This window comes from Dendrobates tinctorius, unplaced genomic scaffold (genome assembly GCF_039654945.1).
Source record: "Dendrobates tinctorius isolate UK_male_01 unplaced genomic scaffold, ASM3965494v1 ptg000203l, whole genome shotgun sequence".
NCBI classification, from domain to species: Eukaryota; Metazoa; Chordata; class Amphibia; order Anura; family Dendrobatidae; genus Dendrobates; species Dendrobates tinctorius.
The window spans coordinates 17,826,409-17,850,587 of record NW_027361870.1 but is presented as its reverse complement, the minus strand read 5'-3'; the positions used below and the strand labels follow the sequence as shown (position 1 = coordinate 17,850,587).

At 45.6% G+C, this 24,179-nt stretch overlaps 1 protein-coding gene across 1 annotated transcript in view; it reads left to right on the top strand.

The window, feature by feature from the left end:
- The window catches only part of LOC141057298 (retinol dehydrogenase 7-like), a 78,051-nt gene that overhangs the window by 17,358 nt on the left and 36,514 nt on the right, over positions 1–24,179 (top strand). The window contains exon 2 of the mRNA XM_073553840.1: positions 13,676–13,828. Within this exon, the coding sequence (XP_073409941.1) occupies positions 13,676–13,828 (153 nt within the window). The remainder of the gene's footprint in view (positions 1–13,675; positions 13,829–24,179) is intronic.

Sequence of the window (24,179 nt, the reverse complement as noted above, 5' to 3'; positions counted from 1 at the left end):
TGATGGTATGGTACAGCAAAGATGTAAAAGCTCCCCACAGGTGAAGCTATAGTCCCAGGGCAGTGTAGATGTGGTTGGCACGGGGATGTTGCGGTGCCGGAAAGGTAGGAAGCAGACAAGACACAGCGGGGTGCAATTTCTGTACCTTTACTTGATAACTGCAGTCCAGGGTCCTAATTACAGATGGTATTGAAGCAGGCTAGCCTGGAAGCCATTCAGGGATTCTCTCTCAGCAGATGGGCTGTGCAGTCTCCTTACTAGCACGTATTTGCGGGATCTCCAGTACCGAGTTACACTGAAGTTCCTCCTGTCAGATGTTCTCAAGAACCTCACTTGCACGGCAGACAGCTGTAGCCTATTTCGGGGACTCCTCTCTCCTGAGTCCCGGCTCACTATCCAAGCTGCTGTTGTGCCCTCAAGTCTTAGATGGGAGTAAGGCATTTACAGCCTCCTACTCCTCTGGTGTCTGTTGCAGGACCGTTAGTATCCGTACAACCGTGAAGACCAGGCTCCAGTTCATGCGCTCTCTCCAGAGATGAGCTCTTCATCTCAGCTCTATCTCAGCACTCCTTCCATACGTCGGCACACTTCACCTTCTGCAGACTAACTGACCACTCCTTCCCCTTGGCCCTCAGAGTGCACTCCTCCCCTTAATCCCGGTTCAGAGTTCCCCCTGCTGGCCTGGAGGGGAACTGTGTTGCATGCATAGATTGACTGCGAGAGAGACCCATCATTGCCTCCAAGCCTAGCATTACCCTCCCCTGAAGGAAGGCAAAGCCACTGTGGCGACCATACTCATGGGGGCACCAGATCCCCCCCTACTGCAAGTCAGCACTTCTGGGCTGACAAAAACATGAAACATATAAGTAGTTAAACAATAATAATTGTACAAGAGTTAAAAAAATGAAAAAGTTACAAAAACCAAGAGCTTCAAATATGGTCCTATGATGATGAGTCCAAGCATCAATGTCCATGGTCCATTCCTGGGAAAATGGTGAACTATATAAAGGAAAGTTTTTGACCACACAAGTCCTGTGGTACAATGTCCATAAAATAAAACTGGCAAATCTAAAGGAAACTCTTACAGGTTACCTGTAGGCACAAAACTTGAAAAACAGTTACATATATACACATACAATTTCAACATTTACATTTATCTATATCTGATGGGTGGTATCCCTTGTGTAATGCGGGTAGACCTGCGTAATACTGGTTAAAAACATATGTGACATGCACAAGTGTGAACAAGTCGGTAAGACAATGCTCACACCACCCAAAGGCTGAAACACAACAAGAAAGCACAAAATGACAAATTTGCAAAAATACTCTGCAGTAAAAAACATGACAGTAATCAGCAAGTGCTGTATAACAAATACAGGGTATTTAGTCAATACGTTTTTTCCAAAAAAAATGTATACCAAGCCGCTTCACCACGTCACGGTAACCCTTCACGAAGCAGTCCCTATCTAATGTATTTAAAACCTGAACATGTGAACAGTGTCTAAATGAACAGGATACAGACTGGCGCCTCCTAGTATATGGGCTTGTGGTGTAAGACAGCTCATTTATGTGCATGTCACACAGGAGAGGGGTGGGGTCTCCCAAACCATGCTGAGCACGGAAAAACGGATTAAAAGCATATGTGACATGCACAAGTGTGAACAAGTCGGTAAGACAATGCTCACACCACCCAATGGCTGAAACACAACAAGAAAGCACAAAATGACAAATTTGCAAAAATACTCTGCAGTAAAAAACATGACAGTAATCAGCAAGTTCTGTATAACAAATACAGGGTATTTAGTCGATATGTTTTAATACTGGTGTAGTGGGTAATGTATTGGATACACTACTGGGGGATCTGCATGCACAGGGATCCTAGATTGTCTGCGAACTCTTAGACTCACCAGGGGCATAACAGGTTCACCACTGGCAGGGCGAGGGTTCTCTGGCTCCACTGCTGGTGTGGCATCTGCTGCCTGATTTTCCTGATCCTCAGGATTTCCTTGAGTCACGTCTTCCTGTGCTACCAATTGGGGAAATGTCAACACCGGCACCACTATAGCATCATTTACTTTAGTCCAATTCGCAGGGAATTCCCCAAGTATGGTGCTGACCTTCTCTTCTTCCTCTATGGGTTGGATGTTATCTGGTTCTTCCACTCTTTCCTTCAGCAGGTCAGGACATAGTTTCAGGTGATCTCTTGATATTGCTGCTGAGGTTTCTCCTCCATCTTTGCTAATAAGGCATACCTTGGTATTATCAAAGTTTGAGGGCAGAATGGTATAAGGTTCAGCCTCCCATTGATCATCCAATTTGTGCAATCTTCTCTTCCTTTTTAAGACTTGTTCTCCCGGCGACAAAGGAACGGCAGGTGCATTTTGATTGTAGATCTTTTCCTGCTTTTGCCTTGCCTGGGCTAGACTCTTTTCCACGCATTCTTGAACTCTTCTGTACTGCTGTTGTCTTTCTGTATCCCAGTCAGCGTCTGGTGACGTTACTTCGGGCGTAAGAACTCCCATGTCCAAATCAATAGGCAGTTTACCCGGTCTTGCTCTCATTAAGTAGGCTGGGGTACAGTTGGTGGAATTCACTGGAATATGGTTGTAGAGGTCCACCAGATCTGGCAACTTCTCTGGCCACAGATTCCTCTCCTCCAAGGGCAAAGTCTTCAGTAGGTCAATCACTACCTGGTCCATCTTCTCACACATGCCATTGATCTGTGGGTGGTACAGTGTTGTCCGGATCTTCTTACAACCATACAAGTTACAGAATTCTTGGAACACTTCTGCCTCGAAAGCTGGACCTTGATCTGTAAGCACTCTTTCAGGATATCCATGTGGTCTACAGAAGTGCTGTTGGAATGCTCTGGCTGCTGTCCTGGCTGTTTGATGTTTGACAGGCACAACTACCAGGAATCTTGAGTAGTGGTCCACAATGGTAAGAGCATAGATGTAGCCTGACCGGCTTGGAACCGGCTTCACATGGTCCAGGGCTACCAACTCAAGTGGCTGTTTGGTGATGATTGGCTGTAGAGGAGCTCTCTGGCTGTTTCGATCCTTTCTGCACAGGTTACATTGTCCACACTCCCGGCACCACCTCTCAATGGCTTTCCTCATACCAGCCCAGTAAAACCTCTCCCGGAGCAATGCTTCCAACTTCTTCCATCCGAAGTGTCCAGCTCCATTGTGGTATGCTTCCAGGACCATTGATGCCTCTCTCTTTGGGATTATCACCTGCCAGACCAGCTTATGAGTACGGGCATTAATACTCCTCCGACACAGTTTTCCTTCATAGATGAACAGCTGGCCTCTCTCCTTCCACAACTGCTGGGTTTCTTCAGGAGCATCCAACTCTTGGCGTGAGTCAGCTTGTGACAGTAGCTCCTTCACCAGGCGGACTGCAGGGTCTCTATCTTGCGTTTCTGCCCAGTCGTGATGGGGCAATGGATTCAGGGTGACCTCCTTCAAGCCAGACCATCTGTTTCTCACTCCTTGAGCACGCTGGGCCGCAAGTGGCCGGTGGAAGGGAGGTAACTCTATTTCCTCAAGAGCCTCAGGGTTTTCTCCTGCATCTGGCAGATTAGGCATCCTGGACAGTGCATCAGCATTGGCCTTCTTGTGCCCTGCCCGGTACTTGATGGTAAACTCATAGTTAGATAGCCGAGCCATCCATCGCTGTTTCAGTGCACCTAGTTTTGCAGTGTCCAAGTGCGTCAACGGGTTGTTGTCCGTGAAGATAGCGAACTTGGCGGAGGCTAGGTAATGTTTGAACCTTTCGCTGACAGCCCAGACTATGGCAAGGAACTCCAGCTTGAAAGAATTGTAGTTGTCAGGGTTCCTTTCAGTTGGGCGCAGCTTCCTGCTGGCGTAGGAGATCACTCTTTCTTTCCCATTCTGTACCTGTGACAGTACTGCTCCTAGTCCCACGTTGCTAGCATCAGTGTACAGCACAAAGAGTTTGTCATAATCTGGGTAGGCCAGAACTTCATCTCCTGTGAGAGCCATCTTCAATCTGGTGAAGGACCTTTCCAACTCTTCAGTCCATTGAAAGGTGGAATTTTTCGGTTTGGTCTTCTTGGACTGCCCCACCAGAAGATTTTGCATAGGGGTGGCTATTTCAGTAAAGCCTTTGATGAATCTTCGGTAGTAGCCTACCAGTCCAAGGAATTGGCGTACTTCATGAAGGTTGCTGGGCTTCGGCCAGTCCCGGATGACTGTGGCCTTATCAGGATCTGGTGCCAGACCTTCTGCACTGACCACAGGACCGAGGTACTGCACCTTGGGCTTCAGGAGGTGGCACTTAGAGGGCTTTACCTTCAGGCCAAAATTGGACAAAGCTTCAAACACTTCAGCCAGGTGTTCCAGATGATCTTCATAGGTTTTGGAGAAAACAATGACATCATCCAGATACAACAGGACTGTCTGAAAGTTCATGTGTCCCAGGCAGCACTCCATCAGCCGTTGAACTGTTCCTGGGGCTGTGCAGAGCCCGAATGGTATATAATTGAACTCACAGAGACCCATTGGAGTGGTAAATGCTGTTTTCTCCTCGTCTGCCTCTGCCACGGGAACCTGCCAATACCCACTAGTGAGATCCAAGGTGGAAAAGTAGTTAGCAGTTTTAAGTGCAGCTAATGATTCCTCAATTCTAGGTAGTGGGTAGGCGTCTTTATGTGTAATGCTGTTAATTTTCCTGTAATCAACACACATTCTCATGGTACCATCCTTTTTCTTTACAAAAACTATGGGAGCTGCCCAGGGGCTACAACTGTCTCTGATAACCCCAGCTTCCTTCTTCTCCTTCAACATACTCTTAGCACATTGGTATTGTGTTGGGGGTATAGGTCTGTACCTCTCCTTTATGGGTGGATGGTCTCCAGTGGGGATATGATGTTGAACCCCTTTTGCCTGCCCAAAATCTAGTGGGTGTTTGCTGAATACCCGCTCATACTCTTGTGTCACTCTGTATACCCCATTTTTCTGGTAGACGGGCGTAGAGTCAGTTCCCACCTGCAGTTGCTGGCACCACTCCTCCATCTGCTTCACAGAGCCATTGTCCTCCACCTGATCGGATGAGACCAAGGGCTCTGCTGCCTGCAAAGAGTTGTTATTGACAGTGAGCAGCTTAGCAACTGTGGCGTACCAAGGTATCGTGGCCTCCTCTTCCCCACAATTCAAAAGGCGTACAGGTACTCTCCCTTTTCGTACATCAACCACCCCTCTGGCTGTCAGGACAGTGGGCCTGCTATCGGAGTATACTGGTTCTACCAATGCCTGGTAATCTCTCCCTCTAAGACCTATAGCAGCCCGACACCAAACCAACATTTCACATCTGGGGTTATTGCAATGGGGAAGGGATCACTCACTTTGACACTTCCAATTTCTCCGCCAGAAAGTTCTACCTGTTGTCTTTGCATCAGGGCTCTGATCTCCTTCTGCAGGACTCGTTGTTCCCTGGAACCAGCAGTCTCAGCCACCTGTTGCAAAAAGACAATAACCTCGGTCAGACAGTTTTCAATTACATTTGTACCAAGAGTCATCATGGGATTACATTAACGTCGATCAATATCAACAACTATTAGACCTTGAGATTTTAGCTCTACCCGACCCACTTTAACAGTAATTTCTTTACATCCTATCTGCGGCAAAGACTGACCATTACTGGCAACTACTGTCAGTTCATCAGTTGGGCCACGGGTAAGTTCTGAATCAGCCCAATACCTCTTGTAAAGAATGTACGGCATAGTGGTCACCTGGGAGCCAGTGTCCAGCAAAGCGATCATGGGGATGCCGTCAATCACCACAGGAAGGATCGGTCTCCCTCCCACATATTTGGCTCGCCAGTTCCTTGGACCTTGTGGTCCTACTCCTGGGGGTTGGCCCTCTGCCCCAGGGGTTGCTTTTTTAAAGGACAAAATCTTGCAAGATGATCAGCCTTGTAGCAGCGACGACAGATGGGACGTCCGTCCTGGTCATAGCGATCGTTGTTCCTCCCTTGAAGTGGCGGGGCTCTCCTCCTCCGGAGCCATGGGACATCCTCTGGACTGGAAGCAAGCTGGATCTTTTCCTTGGAGGACACCTGCATGGACTGCACGGTTTTGGTAAGTGCAGCCATCCCTTTGGTCAACTCCTGGACCTGAAGACGCAGCTCCTCAGTTGGATCTTTATCCAGAGTCTGTGCATCAGCCACTACATGGATGGAAGGAAAAGATGTTGCTTCCTGATGGTAGGTGATCGCTGGGCGCCTAGGGGGCGCTGGACGGCTGTCAGTTGATTTCTGCAGTACCCGAATAGCCCTGTCCTTAAAATCAGCAAAGTCCAGATCAGGGTTTTGCAGGGTTATGATACGCAACTGTCCTCTGTGGGTACTGGATAGGAGTCCTTCAATGAACTACTCCTTTAACAGTTTATCTTCTTCCTTCACACTGTCAGGATCAACTTGCTTAACTGCTCGCAGCGCCTCCTACAGGTTCAGAGCATAGTCCCTTATACTGTCCTGTGCCTTCTGTTTACAGCCAAAGAACCTCATCTTGATTTCAGCTGCAGTGTGGGTATCAAAGGTGCTTCTCAGCTTGGCCAGGTTCTTTGCAACAGTCTCTTTATCAGTGTCCTGCCAGGCTTTCACTTCTCTCTGCGCTGCACCCGTTAGCTGTCCAATCAGGATATTCACTTTCTGGCTCTCAGTCAGAGGGTATACTTTAAACAAACTGCACAGTCTCTCTTTAAATTCACTCAGGGTATGTGACTCACTTGAGTACTGCGGTAGCCAGGCCACTCCCGGTATGTAGGGCATAGACAGCGGCATTATGGGGACCGCTGCGGCGCTGCCGGGTTGGCGGTGGCGTCCGCCGCTGCATCAACGTGTGGCGCGGACATTCTCTTCCCCCCTAATTAACGTTAGCCAGGGCCGGGGGTTGTGTGAGCTCACCGGCGGCCGCTTCGCAGGCCCGATGCTCCGGGCTGTAGGCCTCAGCTCCTCCTCTTCTCGCGCTCTGTCCTCTCTTCCTGCGGGGCACTTCACTTCTTCGCGCTCTGTGGCAGGCTCCGCCCATAAAGGCCTGCCCCTTTTTCTTCCCGCGCGTGCCAAGCAGCGCGGCAATGGCGGCAATTGGCGCCAATTTCACACACAGTCTTTTACACAAACACAGTCTATGGCACACGGGTTCCGGGCTCCGTAATCCTCTTCATGACACCAAATTGGGCCGCCCTCCCAGGGCTGTGGGGTATTCTGTACCGGGCCGGTGTCAGTGGGATGTGTCACAGCAGCGGTGACCTGGACCGTGGCCCTGGGCGCCCAAGTAATAGGAAGATGTGAATGGTGGAATGTAGTTAGATGAATAGTTCGTGAAGCCACCTGTGGTGCTCGGCAAAGGAGGTGTCAAGCCGACGCTGCATGCAGATCCACTGGGACTGATGGTATGGTACAGCAAAGATGTAAAAGCTCCCCACAGGTGAAGCTATAGTCCCAGGGCAGTGTAGATGTGGTTGGCACGGGGATGTTGCGGTGCCGGAAAGGTAGGAAGCAGACAAGACACAGCGGGGTGCAATTTCTGTACCTTTACTTGATAACTGCAGTCCAGGGTCCTGATTACAGATGGTATTGGAGCAGGCTAGCCTGGAAGCAATTCAGGGATTCTCTCTCAGCAGATGGGCTGTGCAGTCTCCTTACTAGCACGTATTTGCGGGATCTCCAGTACCGAGTTACACTGAAGTTCCTCCTGTCAGATGTTCTCAAGAACCTCACTTGCACGGCAGACAGCTGTAGCCTATCTCGGGGACTCCTCTCTCCTGAGTCCTGGCTCACTATCCAAGCTGCTGTTGTGCCCTCAAGTCTTAGATGGGAGTAGGGCATTTACAGCCTCCTACTCCTCTGGTGTCTGTTGCAGGACCGTTAGTATCCGTACAACCGTGGAGACCAGGCTCCAGTTCATGCTCTCTCTCCAGAGATGAGCTCTTCCTCTCAGCTCTATCTCAGCGCTCCTTCCACACGTCTGCACACTTCACCCTCTGCAGACTAACTGACCACTCCTTCCCCTTGGCCCTCAAAGAGCACTCATCCCCTTAATCCCGGTTCAGAGTTCCCCCTGCTGGCCTGGAGGGGAACTGTGTTGCATGCATAGATTGACTGCGAGAGAGACCCATCATTGCCTCCAAGCCTGGCATTACCCTCCCCTGGAGGAAGGCAAAGCCACTGTGGCGACCATATTCCTGGGGGCGCCACATCTACCTCGTGTTTTATTGCTGTGTTCAGTCTTGCCATGGCTTTATAACCTGTGACATTTAGGCTATGTGCACACATTGCAGTTTTTTTGCAGATCCACAGCATTGCACCAAATCCGCAAAGGATTGCTCAAGCAAGGTTATTCAATGGAATTCAGAATTGTTGTGCACATGCTGGGTATCATTCTGTCCTGATTCTCAATGTTTTATTTTCCGCAGCACGTCCATTCTTTTTGTGGATAAGCAGCGTTTCTGCACCCATTGACTTCCATTGAGTCAGTCAAATCCGCAGCAAAGCCACAGGTGTAAAAAGGTTTGCGGACTTGCTGTGGATCTGCTGGCAAAAACGCTGCAGAAAAGGAAATTATGTCAGAAGGAGGAAGAGTGTGTGGACGAAGAATATGTGTGTGGGCGGAGACTGTGTGAGCGGAGAATATGTTCATGTCTGTCTGCGGGTGTTTGTGTGTGTCTGTGTGTGTGAGGGTGTCTGCGTGTGTCTGTGTGTGTATGCGGCTGTGTGCGGTAATGCTACCGTAAGTACTGTTGGTCACAGCGCTGCGGGATCATGCTGGCAAATGTCAGTGTGATTCCGCCGTTAACTGTGACCCGCAGCGGTGACTTGCTGTAAAACAGCAGGCATGGGATGATGAGACTACTACTCCCATCTAGATATGTTTGCTGTCACTGATAACAGTGACAGTAGGTGCCGCTGATGGGAGAGCAGTTTCATCTGCTGGCACCTGTGCTCGCAGTTAAAAAAAAAAAGTAAAATTACATAATAATAATAATAATCTTTATTTATATAGCGCCAACATATTCCGCAGCTCTTTACAGTTTAACAGTTTCAAAACACAAGTCATAAGTAACAACGTTAACAATACAATAAATGAAGCAAAATAAGACGAAATAAGATGACCCTGCTCGTGGAGCTTACAATCTACAATGAGGTGGGGGAGATACAAAGTACAGGTGTGTATTTACAATTGTGTATTTACAATGAAGGTCCAGCCATCTTGAGGGAGTGAAGGATGGATGGAGATAGTGAATGGGCTACACAAGCACACTTACACAGAGAATTACTTTGATCAGTGAACGTGATAGGCCGCTCTGAACAAGTGTGTTTTGAGGGAGCGCCTAAAACTATGCAAATTCTGGATAGTCCTGATTTCTTGGGGTAGAGCATTCCAGAGGATAGGAGCAGCACGGGAGAAGTCTTGGAGTCGGGAGTGGGAGGTACGGATTAGTGCAGAGGTTAGTCGAAAGTCGTTTGAAGAGCGCAGCGATCGGCTAGGCCAATAGACAGAGATGAGGGAAGAAATGTAAGGGGGTGCCGCACTGTGGAGAGCTTTGTGGGTGAGAACAAGTACTTTGAATTGGATCCTATAATGAATGGGCAGCCAATGTAAGGACTGGCGAAGAGCGGACGCGTCCGAGTACCGATTAGCCAGATGGACGATCCTGGCCGCTGCATTAAGTATGGACTGGAGGGGGGATAGTCGAGTGACGGGGAGGCCGATTAATAGAGCACTGCAGTAATCCAGGCGGGAGTGGATCAATGCAACAGTGAGGGTTTTTGTTGTTTCCATAGTGAGAAAAGGGCGGATTCTAGAGATGTTCTTTAGGTGTAAGCGGCAAGAGCGGGCAAGAGATTGTATACGGGATGTGAAGGAGAGATTGGTGTCAAACAAAACACCCAGACAGCGTGCCTGCTGCCGGGGTGTTATTGTGGTACCATCCACGGAGAGGGAAATGTCAGGTTTAGGGAGGTTAGTAGACGGCGGGAGCAGAAGAAGTTCAGCTTTAGAGAGGTTGAGTTTCAGATAGAGAGTGGACATGATATTGGAGACTGCGGACAGACAGTCACTGGCGTTCTGTAGTACAGCGGGGGTCGGGTCGGGGGAACATACATATTCACATAAAAATAAAAGCCCATTATACTCACCTCACACCAAATCCCCGATGCCCTCATCTCCTAGAAATAACATAAAACAATAAACCAACATATACTCCCTGTCTGCAATAGTCCAGGTAATCCAAGTGTCCCACGGCGATCTCACATGTAGAACTGTCACATCGGGTGATGTGACCTCTCTACCCGGCCGCCGGCGAAACACTGACAGGAGATTATCGTTCCTGCAGTGTATCAGCTGATCAGCTCCATGCTGTCACTTACGGCACCGCTGCGTGGGAAAGTTCTCACACAGCGGTAGTGCTGTAAGTGAAAGCACCGGAGTAATGCACTCTGGTGAACTCTCACGGCAGTGCAGTGATACTGTGGGAGATATTACCTCCTGTCAGTGTATCACCGGAGGCCGGGAAGTGCAGCCACATCTCCCAATGTGACTGTTTTATACATGAGATCGTTGTGGGACACTCGGCAAATGGACTACGTCAGACAGGGAGTATTATATCTGGTTTATTATTTTATTTTTGTTGCAGGAGACAAGTGAGTCAGGGATTAGGCGTTCAGTAAGTATGGTTAATTAAGATTCAATAAAGGAGTCTGTGTGATTATTTCAAATAAAGGACTTTATTCTGTCTGTGTGTTTATTTACCATGTAACTATAGGATTGGTAATGGATAGGTGTCTTATAGACGCCTCTCCATTACTAAGCCATGGGCTTGATGTCACCGGACAATACAAAGGTGACATCAACCCCACAAATATTACCCCACTTTCCACCACTACGGGGCAAGTGGGAAGAGCAAGGCTAAGTGCCAGAATTGGCGCATCTTTAAGATGCGACATTTCTGGGGCAGCTGAGAGCTGATGTTTTTAGCCTGGGGGTGCCAATATACATGGCCCCTTCCCAGGCTATTAATATCAGTCTTCATCTGTCTGCTTAGTCTTTGCTGGTTCGATTTTATAGGGGCACCCCATGTCAATTTTGTTATGGGGTTTTCTGTGGTTCCCCTGTAAACTAGCCAGTAAAGGCTAAGTAAGCTGATATTAATAGCCTGGGAACCTTTATGGCTATTGGCTCAACCTCAGAATATTAACATCAGCCCTCAGTCGTCGACTTTACCTCTGCTTGGTAAGATAGAGATAGATAGATAGATGTTGAACAAGGAAATGACATCACAATTTTTTTTTTTAATATATCTTCATTTAGTTTACAAATCCGCATCAAATCCGCATAACAAACGCATCAAATCCGAACAGATTTTCAACTGTGTTTTCTGCCAAGAGGAAGAATCCGCGCAGAATTTTACAACAACAAATCTGCAACATGCGCACCTAGCCTAAAAGTAGAACAAACATGTGATGGCATACATCACATTTCTGCCGCAGATCTCCAGCAATGGAATTGCACCTGCCATAAATACTGCTGCAGATTTAGTTGTGGATTTGGTGTGCTTATCCTCACAATTCTCCTTATGCATTACAAGGGGTGCATGTTGTTGTAGAATAGGCATTCAGTTGATAAGGATGCAGATTTTACATGTGACGAGGTAAAAAAATGTTTCTCCTGTAAATACAGTTATCCATTACACTGATTTCAAATCTGCAAAGCTGGTAAATTTACCCTGTATATATTCTCTTCAGCGAGTGCGTGGAATTTCTTAAATTTTCAGACAGCATTGCTAATGTAATATCCTTTTGGATTTGTATGCTCCTCATAAAAATGTACTCTAAATCTCAAAAATTCTGCTCTAAAATCCATGTAAAGAAATCTTCAAGTAAATATAGGCTCTTATTCCCACGTCTGTGATTTAAAAAGACAGCTCAAGGATACCTTCTGACTTGCATTCATATGCTGGCTATTGACATACATTAGAAGTAAAAAATTAATTTGTTGTCTATCCCCTTTTCCTGAACCATGTCCTGTTCCCTGCCCATGTTATTGAAAACAAAACCCATAAGACATACATACCAAACCACGTAGGACCAGGATGGTGTTACTCTATGAGGAGAAGAGGAGTCCATTTTGTATAAGATACGTTGTTTGTGGTGAGATGTTTGATGTCTTCCACTTTTCGAATGGCCAAGGACTGCCTTCGTTAAAGAAGAGGAAAATGTAAAGAGATGGACATACAGTCCATGCTCCCCCTTGAAGATTGGATTAGTGATAGCATTATGCTCTGCTCGATGGTAGGGACAGTTAGGGTTAACAGTTGGGACTAGCCCAGAGTCAAAGGGGCTAAAGTACAGGGATTGAAACCAATTCCTGTCAGGAGTACAGATAGGTCTCAGCCTGCATTGAAAGAAGACCTACAGTCTAGCTAGTCTGCAGAGCTGCATGGTGTGGGTGTCCCTGACACAAATGGAGACTGAGGCAGTGGATAGCGAGTTCTGGAGTAGAAAAAGCGGAAAGTGGCCAGAAAAACAGAGTGATGCGCTAGAGAAGGGCCCTGCAACAGGACACCTAGCAGTCCTGAGTTTACAACTCAGAGAGGTAATGGGCCAGGATGGAACAGGGAAAGTGAGACGAAGAGAGTATCCCCAACAGGATTTCCAAATCATCAGCAAGCAGAGAAGCTAAGTAAAGGCCATAGTGGCAATCAAGATAACCTAGAAGGAAAAAAAGGACAGAACTGTGGGTTGAAGTACTCACACTTATTAGACTCTAGTACCGTTGGGGATTGGAGAGACTCTAGAAGTACTGTGGTGGGTGGTTGTAAAGGTAGAGATGCTAGCTGAGACAGAGACAAGTGATGCTAGGGAAGGAAAGCAGAAAATGTGTGTGAGGATGCTTCATGCTCTAAAAGAAAAATATTCAGAATTGAGAGTCCTCAGTGGTTGATACCTTTTAATGGCTAACTGAAGATTTTGTATTAGTCAATGCCTGATGAAGAGACCTGAGTAGTCTCGAAAGCTTGCAATATCTTACCATCTTTTCAGGTAGCCATTAAAAGGTATCAACCACTGAGGACTCTCAATTCTGAATATTTTTCTATCTACTGGCTAACACGGTACAAAGATATACATCTTTCCTGCTCTAAAAGAATCGTTCATGAAGTTATGCACCCTCTATCTATTGTTCATAGTTCCCGACAAGTTACTGTTCAGTAAAAAACTGTTTATTGTTGGCTGGTGGTCTCCTTCATTGAATCTTTCAACACCTGGTCCTGGTCAGCTGAAGTCACTGGCATCATATGGCCTGTAAGGGTGTAGAGCCCCCATAGAGCAAGGTTCCCCAACTCCGGTCCTCAAGGTCCACCAACAGGTCATGTTTCCAGGATTTCCCTTGTATTGTACAGGTGATGCAATTATCACCTTTGCAATACTAAGGAAATCCTGAAAACCTGACCTGTTGGTGGGCCTTGAGGACCGGAGTTGGGGAACCCTGCCATAGACTAAGCCCACACACTCAGCCAGGACCCCATCTTCATTTAGAATGCTGGGGTGTAACATAAAGATGGTGATGAAAGATGAGTACCTTACCCATGGCTGCTGCCGCACGCCACGTTGCACTACTTTAATAACTGACAGATTTTTTCTTTTCTTTCAGGGCTTTGGGGACTTGTGAACAATGCTGGTGTAGCCACATACGGAATGGTGGAATGGCAAACAATAGATAAATACCAGAAAGTTCTTGATGTCAACCTTTTGGGAAGTATTAGGACAATATTGGCTTTCGCTCCACTTATCAGGAAAAGCAAAGGTGAGATCTGTACTATAAGATGGCATAATAGATAGTAATTAGCATTTCTTATTACACCTAATTCTTACCCAGATCTTGCTTACAGGGATGTGGTTGCAGCCAGAGGTCTTTAGTTGCTGAGTGTTTAGCTTCTCTGTGAATAGTATACAAATATAGAGTTGCACGTGTCTGTTTGTTCTGTGGGACATTCAAACTCCCATAGTGTCACAGTCCATGAAATAAAAAACGACTATCTTTGCAGTGTATGTTATATTTCACCAACAAAGTTATTATTACACACGTGGACTTTTATCTTTTGTCAGTTTCAAGTTATTTCAGTGACCATTGTGGGACTTTTTTCAAGGCCACGTTCACACGTGTAGCATTTGATCAGTATTTTACATCAGTATTTGTAAGCCCAAACCAGGAGTGGGTGATAAATCCAGAAGTGGTGACGTGTTTCTGTTAGGCTGGGGTCACACTAAACGACGCAAAATACGGTCCGTAGATTACAGGCGTAATACGGATGAATGACCCCTAAATAGTGATCCGTAGGTCATCCGTAAGCAAGGTGCGGTCGCGTATTTTGTGCATGTCTGCATCCGTATGTAATCCGTATGGAATTGGTATGGCGAGATTTTCTCTCAGCCTTGCAAAATGGACATTTAATGGTTTTGAGGCCTGCTAACAATTTAAATCATTAGCCTGCACCCTATTTATACACTCAGAAACAGGTGGCTGCCTCCATTCTGTCCATTTGTGAGCTTGCTTTCACGAGGTGTGTTGGTGTTCCTTGTGCAACATGGCAGAGGGTCAGAGATTCAATACAACTGAGCAGGTTCTCTTTAACTGGCTTTTGTCACGGCGCTTTGGGCAACCATACCCAGTCATAGTGGATCCGCGGAGGAGGAGACGCATGTGGGTCCATCCACTTTTGAGGCAAGGACTCACAAGAGGTCATTTTCACCGCCTCTATTCTTCTCTGCGGGAGCATCCTGAGAAATTTTACCAGTACTGTCGCATGAGCATTTCCACATTTGATCGACTCTTGGAGACAGCGCGCCCTGGGATAACCTTTCAGGACACAAGGATGCGCAAAGCGATATCTGCAGAGGAGCGACTTCAACTCACAATACGGTATGTACTACACAACCACATTCTCTATGTTCATAATGTGTGTGCTATAGTATGTTTTTTTGCCTTCTTGGACTAAGTTTAATGCCTTCATCTTACTCCAAATATGTTTCAACTTACACACCAGAATGTTAGCTCTAATATGTCCCGCATATCACTTAGTCATTGTGCAACCACATATGTGTGTGTTATTCTATCTCAATTCCTACCAAGTTTGGTCGGCATGTAACTGTTTGGACTTTATGCATTCTAAACTTATCAATTTCTGTTGTTCTACAGCTTCCTGTCCACTGGCCTGTCTTATGCCGCCCTCCACCATGAGTTTCTCATTGGAAGATCAACCATTTCAGGCATAGTGAGGTCTACATGTACAGAAATCTGGACAAGACTCCATCAAGTGGTCATGCCCGAGCCCAGGATGGAAGACTGGTTGAGGATATCAAGGGACTTTGAGGAGGACTGCCAGTTTCCAAATTGTATTGGGGCCCTGGATGGCAAACATATCCGGGTGCGTAAGCTGCCGAACTCAGGCTCCCAATTCTTCAATTATAAACAATACTTTTCTGTTGTATTGTTGGCTCTGGTAGACCCTCAATACAAGTTTATAATTGTTGACATTGGGGCCTATGGAAGGACGGGAGACTCTAGAGTCTTCAATACTTCCATAATGGCTCGGCGGCTACGCACCAACCAGTTGGATCTACCACCACGCCAGCTACCAGGCTCCCCTGAAGAATCAGTCCCTTATGTCCTTGTGGCAGATGAGGCGTTTCAGTTATAGCGCAATGTCATGAGGCCATATCCCCGGCGCAACCTTGACCACAGGCGCAGAATTTTTAACTTGCGCCTATCACGTGCTAGGCGACTGGTGGAGTGTTCCTTTGGGATTCTTTGTGCCAAATGGCGGGTACTCCAGTCTGCCATTCAGTTGAGTGAACAAAATGTGAATGAAGTTGTGAAAGCCTGTGTGGTTCTGCATAACTTCACCAGGATACATGATTGTTCCTCCTCTGATGGTGTTGTGCGTAGGCCGGACAATGTGCGCAGGGTGAGACCGCCTATGAACCCTCAACGTAGACCGCTCTCTGGCCTAAAAGTGCGTGATATATTCACGAATTACTTTATCTCACCTGAGGGGGCAACTTCTTGGCAAGAGCATGCTGTGTCTATGTTATAATTTGTTTCTTTAAGTGTGTCTAAATATATATTACTCAACCCCTTATGATTCTATGACTGTTTCATTGCATTGGTTAGTGTATGTTAGTATGTTGACAGGGTTTTTGAAAAATCACACAGAGACGTTAACTATAGTAGACAAATTTTTAGTTTTGCCTTCTTTTTTTGTTTCTTAAAGGCAAACATAATATTGCCATATGAACATTTTGGCAATGGGCAAAATGGCCCTTTTTGCCTTCTTAAACTTTTTTGAAAAGTAACATTACATAACATAACCCAAAAAAACATTAGGCAATAACAACATTGCTGCATGAGAATATTTAACTAGAAAGGAAAAAAATAGGTGAGCTCCATCAACAAAATTAATGCTAAAAGATAACACTCACATTTCTTCAGAATGTTTTCCAATCATAGAAATATTCCACCATGACAGGCAAGGCTACCTCACGGCTTTCAGACAGATATTACCTGTCTGTAGAACAGAGAATATTTAACCATGCTATACTGGAAAGGATGAAAAAACAAAACTCACTTGCTAAGACATAGAGAGAGCGTGATATTCTGAAGGCTGGTCGCCTTGATTTGTTACTATAGATTGCTAGCAAAAAGGTGACTTCTTCACTAAGGCCAGCATGCCTTTCCTAGGCATTAGCAAGTGAGTAGTGTATTTTCATCCTTTGACTTTACAGTATAGCGCGTCTAAATATTCTCTTTTGTACACACATGTAATATCTGTCTGAAAGGCGTGAGGTAGCGTTGCCTGTCATGATGGATTCTTTAATATGATTGGAAAACATTGTTACAAAATTAGAATGTTAAATTTGGTTACAAAGTTTGGTGATGGAGAACACCTGTTTTTTCCTTTGTATTTGGAGCACCAGTTAAACCGCACTGGACATCTACGGCCATCAGACTTATAAATCCTCATAGGTTGGGGAAGGGGAACGTGGAAGAGCAGCCTGTGGGTGCTGCTGGACACTGTGGCCAACATCGTCCTGTGTGGGGCCACACTGTTGCCCATGATGTTGGAATTGTCCTGCCTCCTGGGACTGTTGGGGATACTGGCCAGAGTAATGATGATGGGGAGGGGCATCTTGTTGGCTGTGGTAGGCACGTGGCTCATACCCACCAAGATAGCCAGATCGTCCCCAACCAGGTTGGGACCAGCCTCCAACACTGGGTGGGTACAAGTGGCCATATTGGTGGGGTTGGCTAGAGGCTGACATTTGTGGCTGCTGAATAGAAGGTTGGGTAGTGGGAGGAAGGGGTTGAGGTGTAGGCCCACGTATTAGAGGATGTTCGGACCCTGCTTGAGCAAGCATCTGTGTGGATGGTCTCATGCGCATTAGATTTCGGGGGGAGAGCTGCCACCTCTCCAGATATTCGAAAAGCTCATATGGGGTATTGGGGGGGGTGCTTGCATCAAGCAGGATCTGAAAACATCCCCTAATACGGAGCCTGACCTCACGGGTAAGGGCACGGAGATAAAGGGTGAGGCTACGTGAGTAGGCCTCCTCCCCATCATCTGTAGTTACTCTTGATAAATAATTTAGCACCCCTGTGTCCACATTGGTCCTGCTCTCTTGAACAGTGACCTGGCGCCTTCTTCATGTTCGCCAGGATGTAACAGCAGCCTGTGGGGATCCCCTGATCTGGCCAGTTGGGCTGCTGCTCAAGTTGCCCGGCTCTTCCAGGATCGGTGATGGGGATGGGGCAGCAGCAGACCGTCCTGGTGGTGTTGTGTGTTGGGCAGCCAATGGGTTGTCCTGTGATGCCTCATCTTCTGCCATCCTTCTTGTAGGGGGAGAAGATGGGCCAACCACCTCATCCCCTACAGGATCTATTACGGGCTCTGTCTCTGAGGCCGTTCCTCGATCTGTAAGGTTGGATTGAGTTCTGTTATGAAATAGAACAGAGGCAAAAATACATCAATATTTTTGGCCCTGTAAAGTATTTGTGTAATGTGGTGTGAGGTATCTACTTACGGTCTCAGATCCAGAATTGGGGTGAGGAAGGAGAGCCGGTCATAATAGATGTATTTTCTTTTTACATATCCAGCATCCCCACTCCTGGACCGCTGCTGGCGTTCCCGGCGGTACTGGTCCCGGATGCTTTGCCAGCGTTTCATCACATCTTCCACTGCAATGTGACAGGAAATGTTGTCAAATTCACATATTTGATAGGTCACATTTCTAGGCATGGGGCCTTCTGGGGTGTGCTTTCTACCCATGGTGGCATATGTAATTGGGCAGATACACAGGGTCTCTTTAGCTACACGTAATAAATGTTTTGTCTAGGAGGATGAGGAGCTTGTGGCCTAACCCCAAATTATGGCTGTGTGAATCCACGTGTCACATCCAAATCTAATGGCCTCATGAGGCAAAAAGTACATGCACAGGAAGGGGGGATACTGATTCTATATTCCTTTTTTGTTGCGCGCTAAGGTTACTCATGTTTTGCGTTGTAATTAAGAATTTTATGCTGCTCCTCACGTGGTCGGTCACCAAAGTCATGGTACATCTGGCGACAGATGCGCCTCCATGACGCCTCCTTTCTTGCCCGGTTTGCATAATTTGCATCGCGTTGGTCTCAGATTTCGGGACGCTCCTGCACCAGGACAATGAGCATCTCCACATTTATGTAAGTGGACGCCATGCTGCTGCTGTACTCCTTGGAGGCATACTTCCGGGATGTCTGGAGCGCTTTTTGAGCTCATTTGCATGTCTAGGCTTCCTGATGATGGATTGGCCTATTTCCTGTCATCAGCCAAAAGACCTGCGTATTGCTCGCAGGTCACACGTCTGGTCCGTGTGTAATACGTATTTTTTGCGCACCCATAGACTTGCATTGGCGTACTACGGGCGTAGTACGCTGACAATCGCAGCATGGGGTCTCTCGCACCAGCCGTATATTTCTCATCCGTATTCTACGGTCCGTGCCAATCGCAGCATGCTGCGATTGTCAGCGTACTACGGCCGTAATATGCCAATGCAAGTCTATGCGTGCGCAAAAAATACGGATTACACACAGACCACACATGTGACTTGCGAGAAATACGCACCAGGTGTCTTTTAGCAAAGCCGGCAAATCAGTGCGCTATACAGTAAACTCACACTGACAGGTTTAATAAAGAAATGAAAGAATAGATATAGACACATAGAATACATATATATATATATATATATGCATTCTATGTGTCTATATCTATTCTTTGGTTTCTGTTAGAAACCCTGTCATAGGGCTCCATTATATGTCCATTTTGCAAGCCTGCGAGAAAATCTCGCTATACGGATGCCATACGGATTACATACGGATGCTTACATGCGCAAAATACGCGACCACACCTTGATTACAGATGACATACGGAGCACTGTTTAGGGGACATTCGTCCGTATTACGCATGTAAAATACTGACCGTATTTTGCGCTGGTTAGTTTGACCCCGGCCTTATACTTTTCCTCTGATTGTTACATTCCTGGTTTTGTCTTATAAATACTGATGTGAAATACTGATCAAATACTCAACGTGTGAACAGAAGTGTGCCAACAATTTTGTTCGTCTGTATATAGGCAAAACAATTTGTAGGTTGAACAAACCGTTCAGTGAACATTTTATAGGAGCGGGAAGAAATCTTGAAGAAAAGTGAGAAAAATCTGCATTTCCACCGGTAAGATAATAAACTTTTATTTTGGATACATTAAAAAGTATTTCCATATGTTTCTTTTTGTTTTCTGTATGGGAATACTTTTTAATATATCCAGAAAAACGATTTATTTTACCAGTGAAAGTGCTAATTTTTCTGACTTTTCTTCAAGATCGCTGATCTTCACCAGCTGGACCCATGGTATGTTAATACTTTTGAAATTTGATAAGTTCATAGTTTTTTCCTTTTGTGTCTTACAAATCATATAAGGTAGACACACGGTGAATTAAAGGGATCCTGTCAGTAGGATTGTGTACAGTAAGTAACCCACAGACAGTGTCAGTTCGGCGCCGGTATACTGATTAACATGAAACCTAGTGATGAAATCCGCCTTGTGATTGTTGTTTAATCTTTATTTTTAGTTTTCAGTTAATGAAATGCTTGTGCTCTGGGTCAGACTGTGGGGGGTCTTCATCATAGACTGTAAGCTTGCGAGCAGGGCCCTCATTCCTCTTGGTATCTGTTATGATCTATGTTATTATTTTTATGCTGTAATGTCTATCGTCTGTACAAGTCCCCTCTGAAATGTAAAGTGCTGCGGAATATGTCAGTGCTATAAAAATAAAATTTATTATTATTATTATTATCATGTGGTGCTCTGATTAGGTATTCATCAGTATGGCTTCTGACAGGTTACTGATCCCTCGCTGACCTGCCCCCTAGTTTACATAATGAATATTATATGTACATACTGAAAAAAAAATCCTTCTGCAGGCAGGCACATGTGTAATGTGCATATAATTAAGATGGTTGAGGTTATCCTAATATTAACCCCTTCACCCCCAAGGGTGGTTTGCACGTTCATGACCGGGCCAATTTTTACAATTCTGACCACTGTACCTTTATGAGGTCACAACTCTGGAACGCTTCCATGGATCCTGGTGATTCTGACATTGTTTTCTCGTGACATATTGTACTTCATGTTAGTGGTAAAATTTCATTCAAATAACTTGCGTTTATTTGTGAGAAAAACGGAAATTTGGCGAAAATTTTGAAAATTTCGCGATTTTCCAACTTTGAATTTTTATGCCCTTAAATCACAGAGATACGGCACACAAAAAACTTGATAACTAACATTTCCCACATGTTTACTTTACATCAGCACAATTTTGGAACCAAAATTTTTTTTTGTTAGGAAGTTATAAGGGTTAAAAGTTGACCAGCGATTTCTCATTTTTACAACACCATTTTATTTTTAGGACCACATCACATTTGAAGCCACTTTGAGGGGTCTATATGATAGAAAATACCAAAAAGTGACACCATTCTAAAAACTGCACCCCTTAAGGTGCTCAAAACCACATTCAAGAAGTTTATTAACCCTTTAGGTGCGTCACAGGAATTTTTTTGAATATTTAAAAAAAAATGAACATCTAACTTTTTTTCATAAAAAAAATACTTCAGGTTCAATTTTTTTTATTTTACCAAGGGTAACAGGAGAAATTGAACTGCAAAAGTTATTGTGCAATTTGTCCTGAGTACGCAGATACCTGATATGTGGGGGGGAACGACTGTTTCGGCGCATGGCAGAGCTCAGAATGGAAGGAGCGCCGTTTGACTTTTTCAATGCAAAATTAGCTGGAATTCAGATTGGACGCCATGTCACGTTTGGAGAGTCCCTGATGTACCTAAACAGTGGAAACCCCCTACAAGTGACCCCATTTTGGAAACTAGACCCCCCAAGGAACTTATCTAGATATGTGGTGAGAACTTTGAACCCACAAGGGCTTTACAGAAGTTTATAACGTACAGCGGTACAATTAAAAAATCATATTTTTTCCACAAAAATGATCTTTTCACCCCAATTTTTATTTTCCCAAAGGTAACAGGACCCTAAAAGTTATTGTGCAATTTGTCCTGAGTACGCTGATACCCCACATGTGGGGGTAAACCTCTATTTGGGCACATGGCAGAGCTCGGAAGGGAAGCAGCGCCATTTGACGTTTTTGGCTGGAATTGAGATCGGACACGATGTCGCGTTTGGAAAACCCCTGATGTACCAAAACAGTGGAAACCCCCCACAAATGACACCATTTTGGAAACTAGACCCCCTAAGGAACTTATCTAGATGTGTGGTGAGAACTTTGAACCCCCATGGGCTTCACAGAAGTTTAGAACACCCGGGCGTGAAAATAAAAAATTCGTATTTTTTCCACAAACATGATCTTTTAATCACCATTTTTTTATTTTCCCAAGTGTACCAGGAGAAATTGGACCCCAAAAGTTGTTGTCCAATTTGTCCTGAGTATGCTGATACCCCATATGTGGGAGAAAACTACTGTATGGGTACACGTCGGGGCTCGGAAGGGAAGTAGTGACGTTTTGGAATGCAGATTTGATGGAATGGTCTGCGGGTGTCATGTTGCCTTTGGAGAGCCCCTAATGTACCTAAACAGTGGAAACCCCCCACAAATGACACCATTTTGTATACTAGACCCCCCAAGGAACTTATCTAGATGTGTGGTGAGCACTTTGAACCCCCCAGTGCTTCACAGAAGTTTACAACGCCCGGGCGTGAAAATAAAAAAATTCGTATTTTTTCCACAAACATGATCTTTTAGTCACCATTTTTATATTTTCCCAAGGGTACCAGGAGAAATTGGACCCCAAAAGTTGTTGTCCAATTTGTCCTGAGTATGCTGATACAGTAGTTTTCTCCCACATATGGGGTATCAGCATACTCAGGACAAATTGGACAACAACTTTTGGGGTCCAATTTCTCCTGGTACCCTTGGGAAAATATAAAAATGGTGACTAAAAGATCATGTTTGTGGAAAAAATACGAATTTTTTTATTTTCACGCCCGGGCGTTGTAAACTTCTGTGAAGCACTGGGGGGTTCAAAGTGCTCACCACACATCTAGATAAGTTCCTTGGGGGGTCTAGTATACAAAATGGTGTCATTTGTGGGGGGTTTCCACTGTTTAGGTACATTAGGGGCTCTCCAAAGGCAACATGACACCCGCAGACCATTCCATCAAAGTCTGCATTCCAAAACGTCACTACTTCCCTTCCGAGCCCCGACGTGTGCCCATACAGTAGTTTTCTCCCACATATGGGGTATGGGCACACGTCGGGGCTCGGAAGGGAAGTAGTGACGTTTTGGAATGCAGACTTTGATGGAATGGTCTGCAGGTGTCATGTTGCCTTTGGAGAGCCCCTAATGTACCTAAACAGTGGAAACCCCCCACAAATGACACCATTTTGTATACTAGACCCCCCAAGGAACTTATCTAGATGTGTGGTGAGCACTTTGAACCCCCCAGTGCTTCACAGAAGTTTACAACGCCCGGGCGTGAAAATAAAAAATTCGTATTTTTTCCACAAACATGATCTTTTAGTCACCATTTTTTTATTTTCCCAAGGGTACCAGGAGAAATTGGACCCCAAAAGTTGTTGTCCAATTTGTCCTGAGTATGCTGATACCCCATATGTGGGAGAAAACTACTGTATGGGCACACGTCGGGGCTCGGAAGGGAAGTAGTGACGTTTTGGAATGCAGACTTTGATGGAATGGTCTGCGGGTGTCATGTTGCCTTTGGAGAGCCCCTAATGTACCTAAACAGTGGAAACCCCCCACAAATGACCCCATTTTGAAAACTAGACCCACTAAGGAACGTATCTAGATGTGAGGTGAGCACTTTGAACCCCCAAGGGCTTCACAGAAGTTTATATGCCAGGGCATGAAAATAAAAAAATCGTATTTTTTCCACAAACATGATCAATTAGTCCCCAATTTTTTCATTTTCCCAAGGGTAACAGGAGAAATTGGACCCCAAAAGTTGTTGTCCAATTTGTCCTGAGTACGCTGACACCCCATATGTGGGAGAAAACTACTGTATGGACACACGTCGGGGCTCGGAAGGGAAGCAGTGACGTTTTGGAATGCAGACTTTGATGGAATGGTCTGCGGGTGTCATGTGCGTTTGGAGAGCCCCTGATGTACCTAAACTATTGAAACTCCCCACAAGTGACCCCATTTTGGACACTAGACCCCCCACGGAACTTATCTAGATGTGTGGTGAGCACTTTGAACCCCCAAGTGCTTCACAGAAGTTTATAACACTCGGACGTGAAAATAAAAAAATCATTTTTTTCCACAAAAATGATATTTTTGCCCCCAATTTTTTATTTTCCTAAGGGTAACAGGAGAAATTGGACCCCAAAAATTGTTTTGCAATTTGTCCTGAGTAGGCTGATACCCTACGTGTGGGGGTAAAACACTGTTTGGGCGCATAGCAGAGCTTGGAAGGGAAGGAGCACCATTTGACTTTTTCAACTCAGAATTGGCTGGAATTGAGATCAGACGCCATGTTGCATTTGGAGAGCCCCTGATGTGCCCAAACAGTGGAAACCCCCA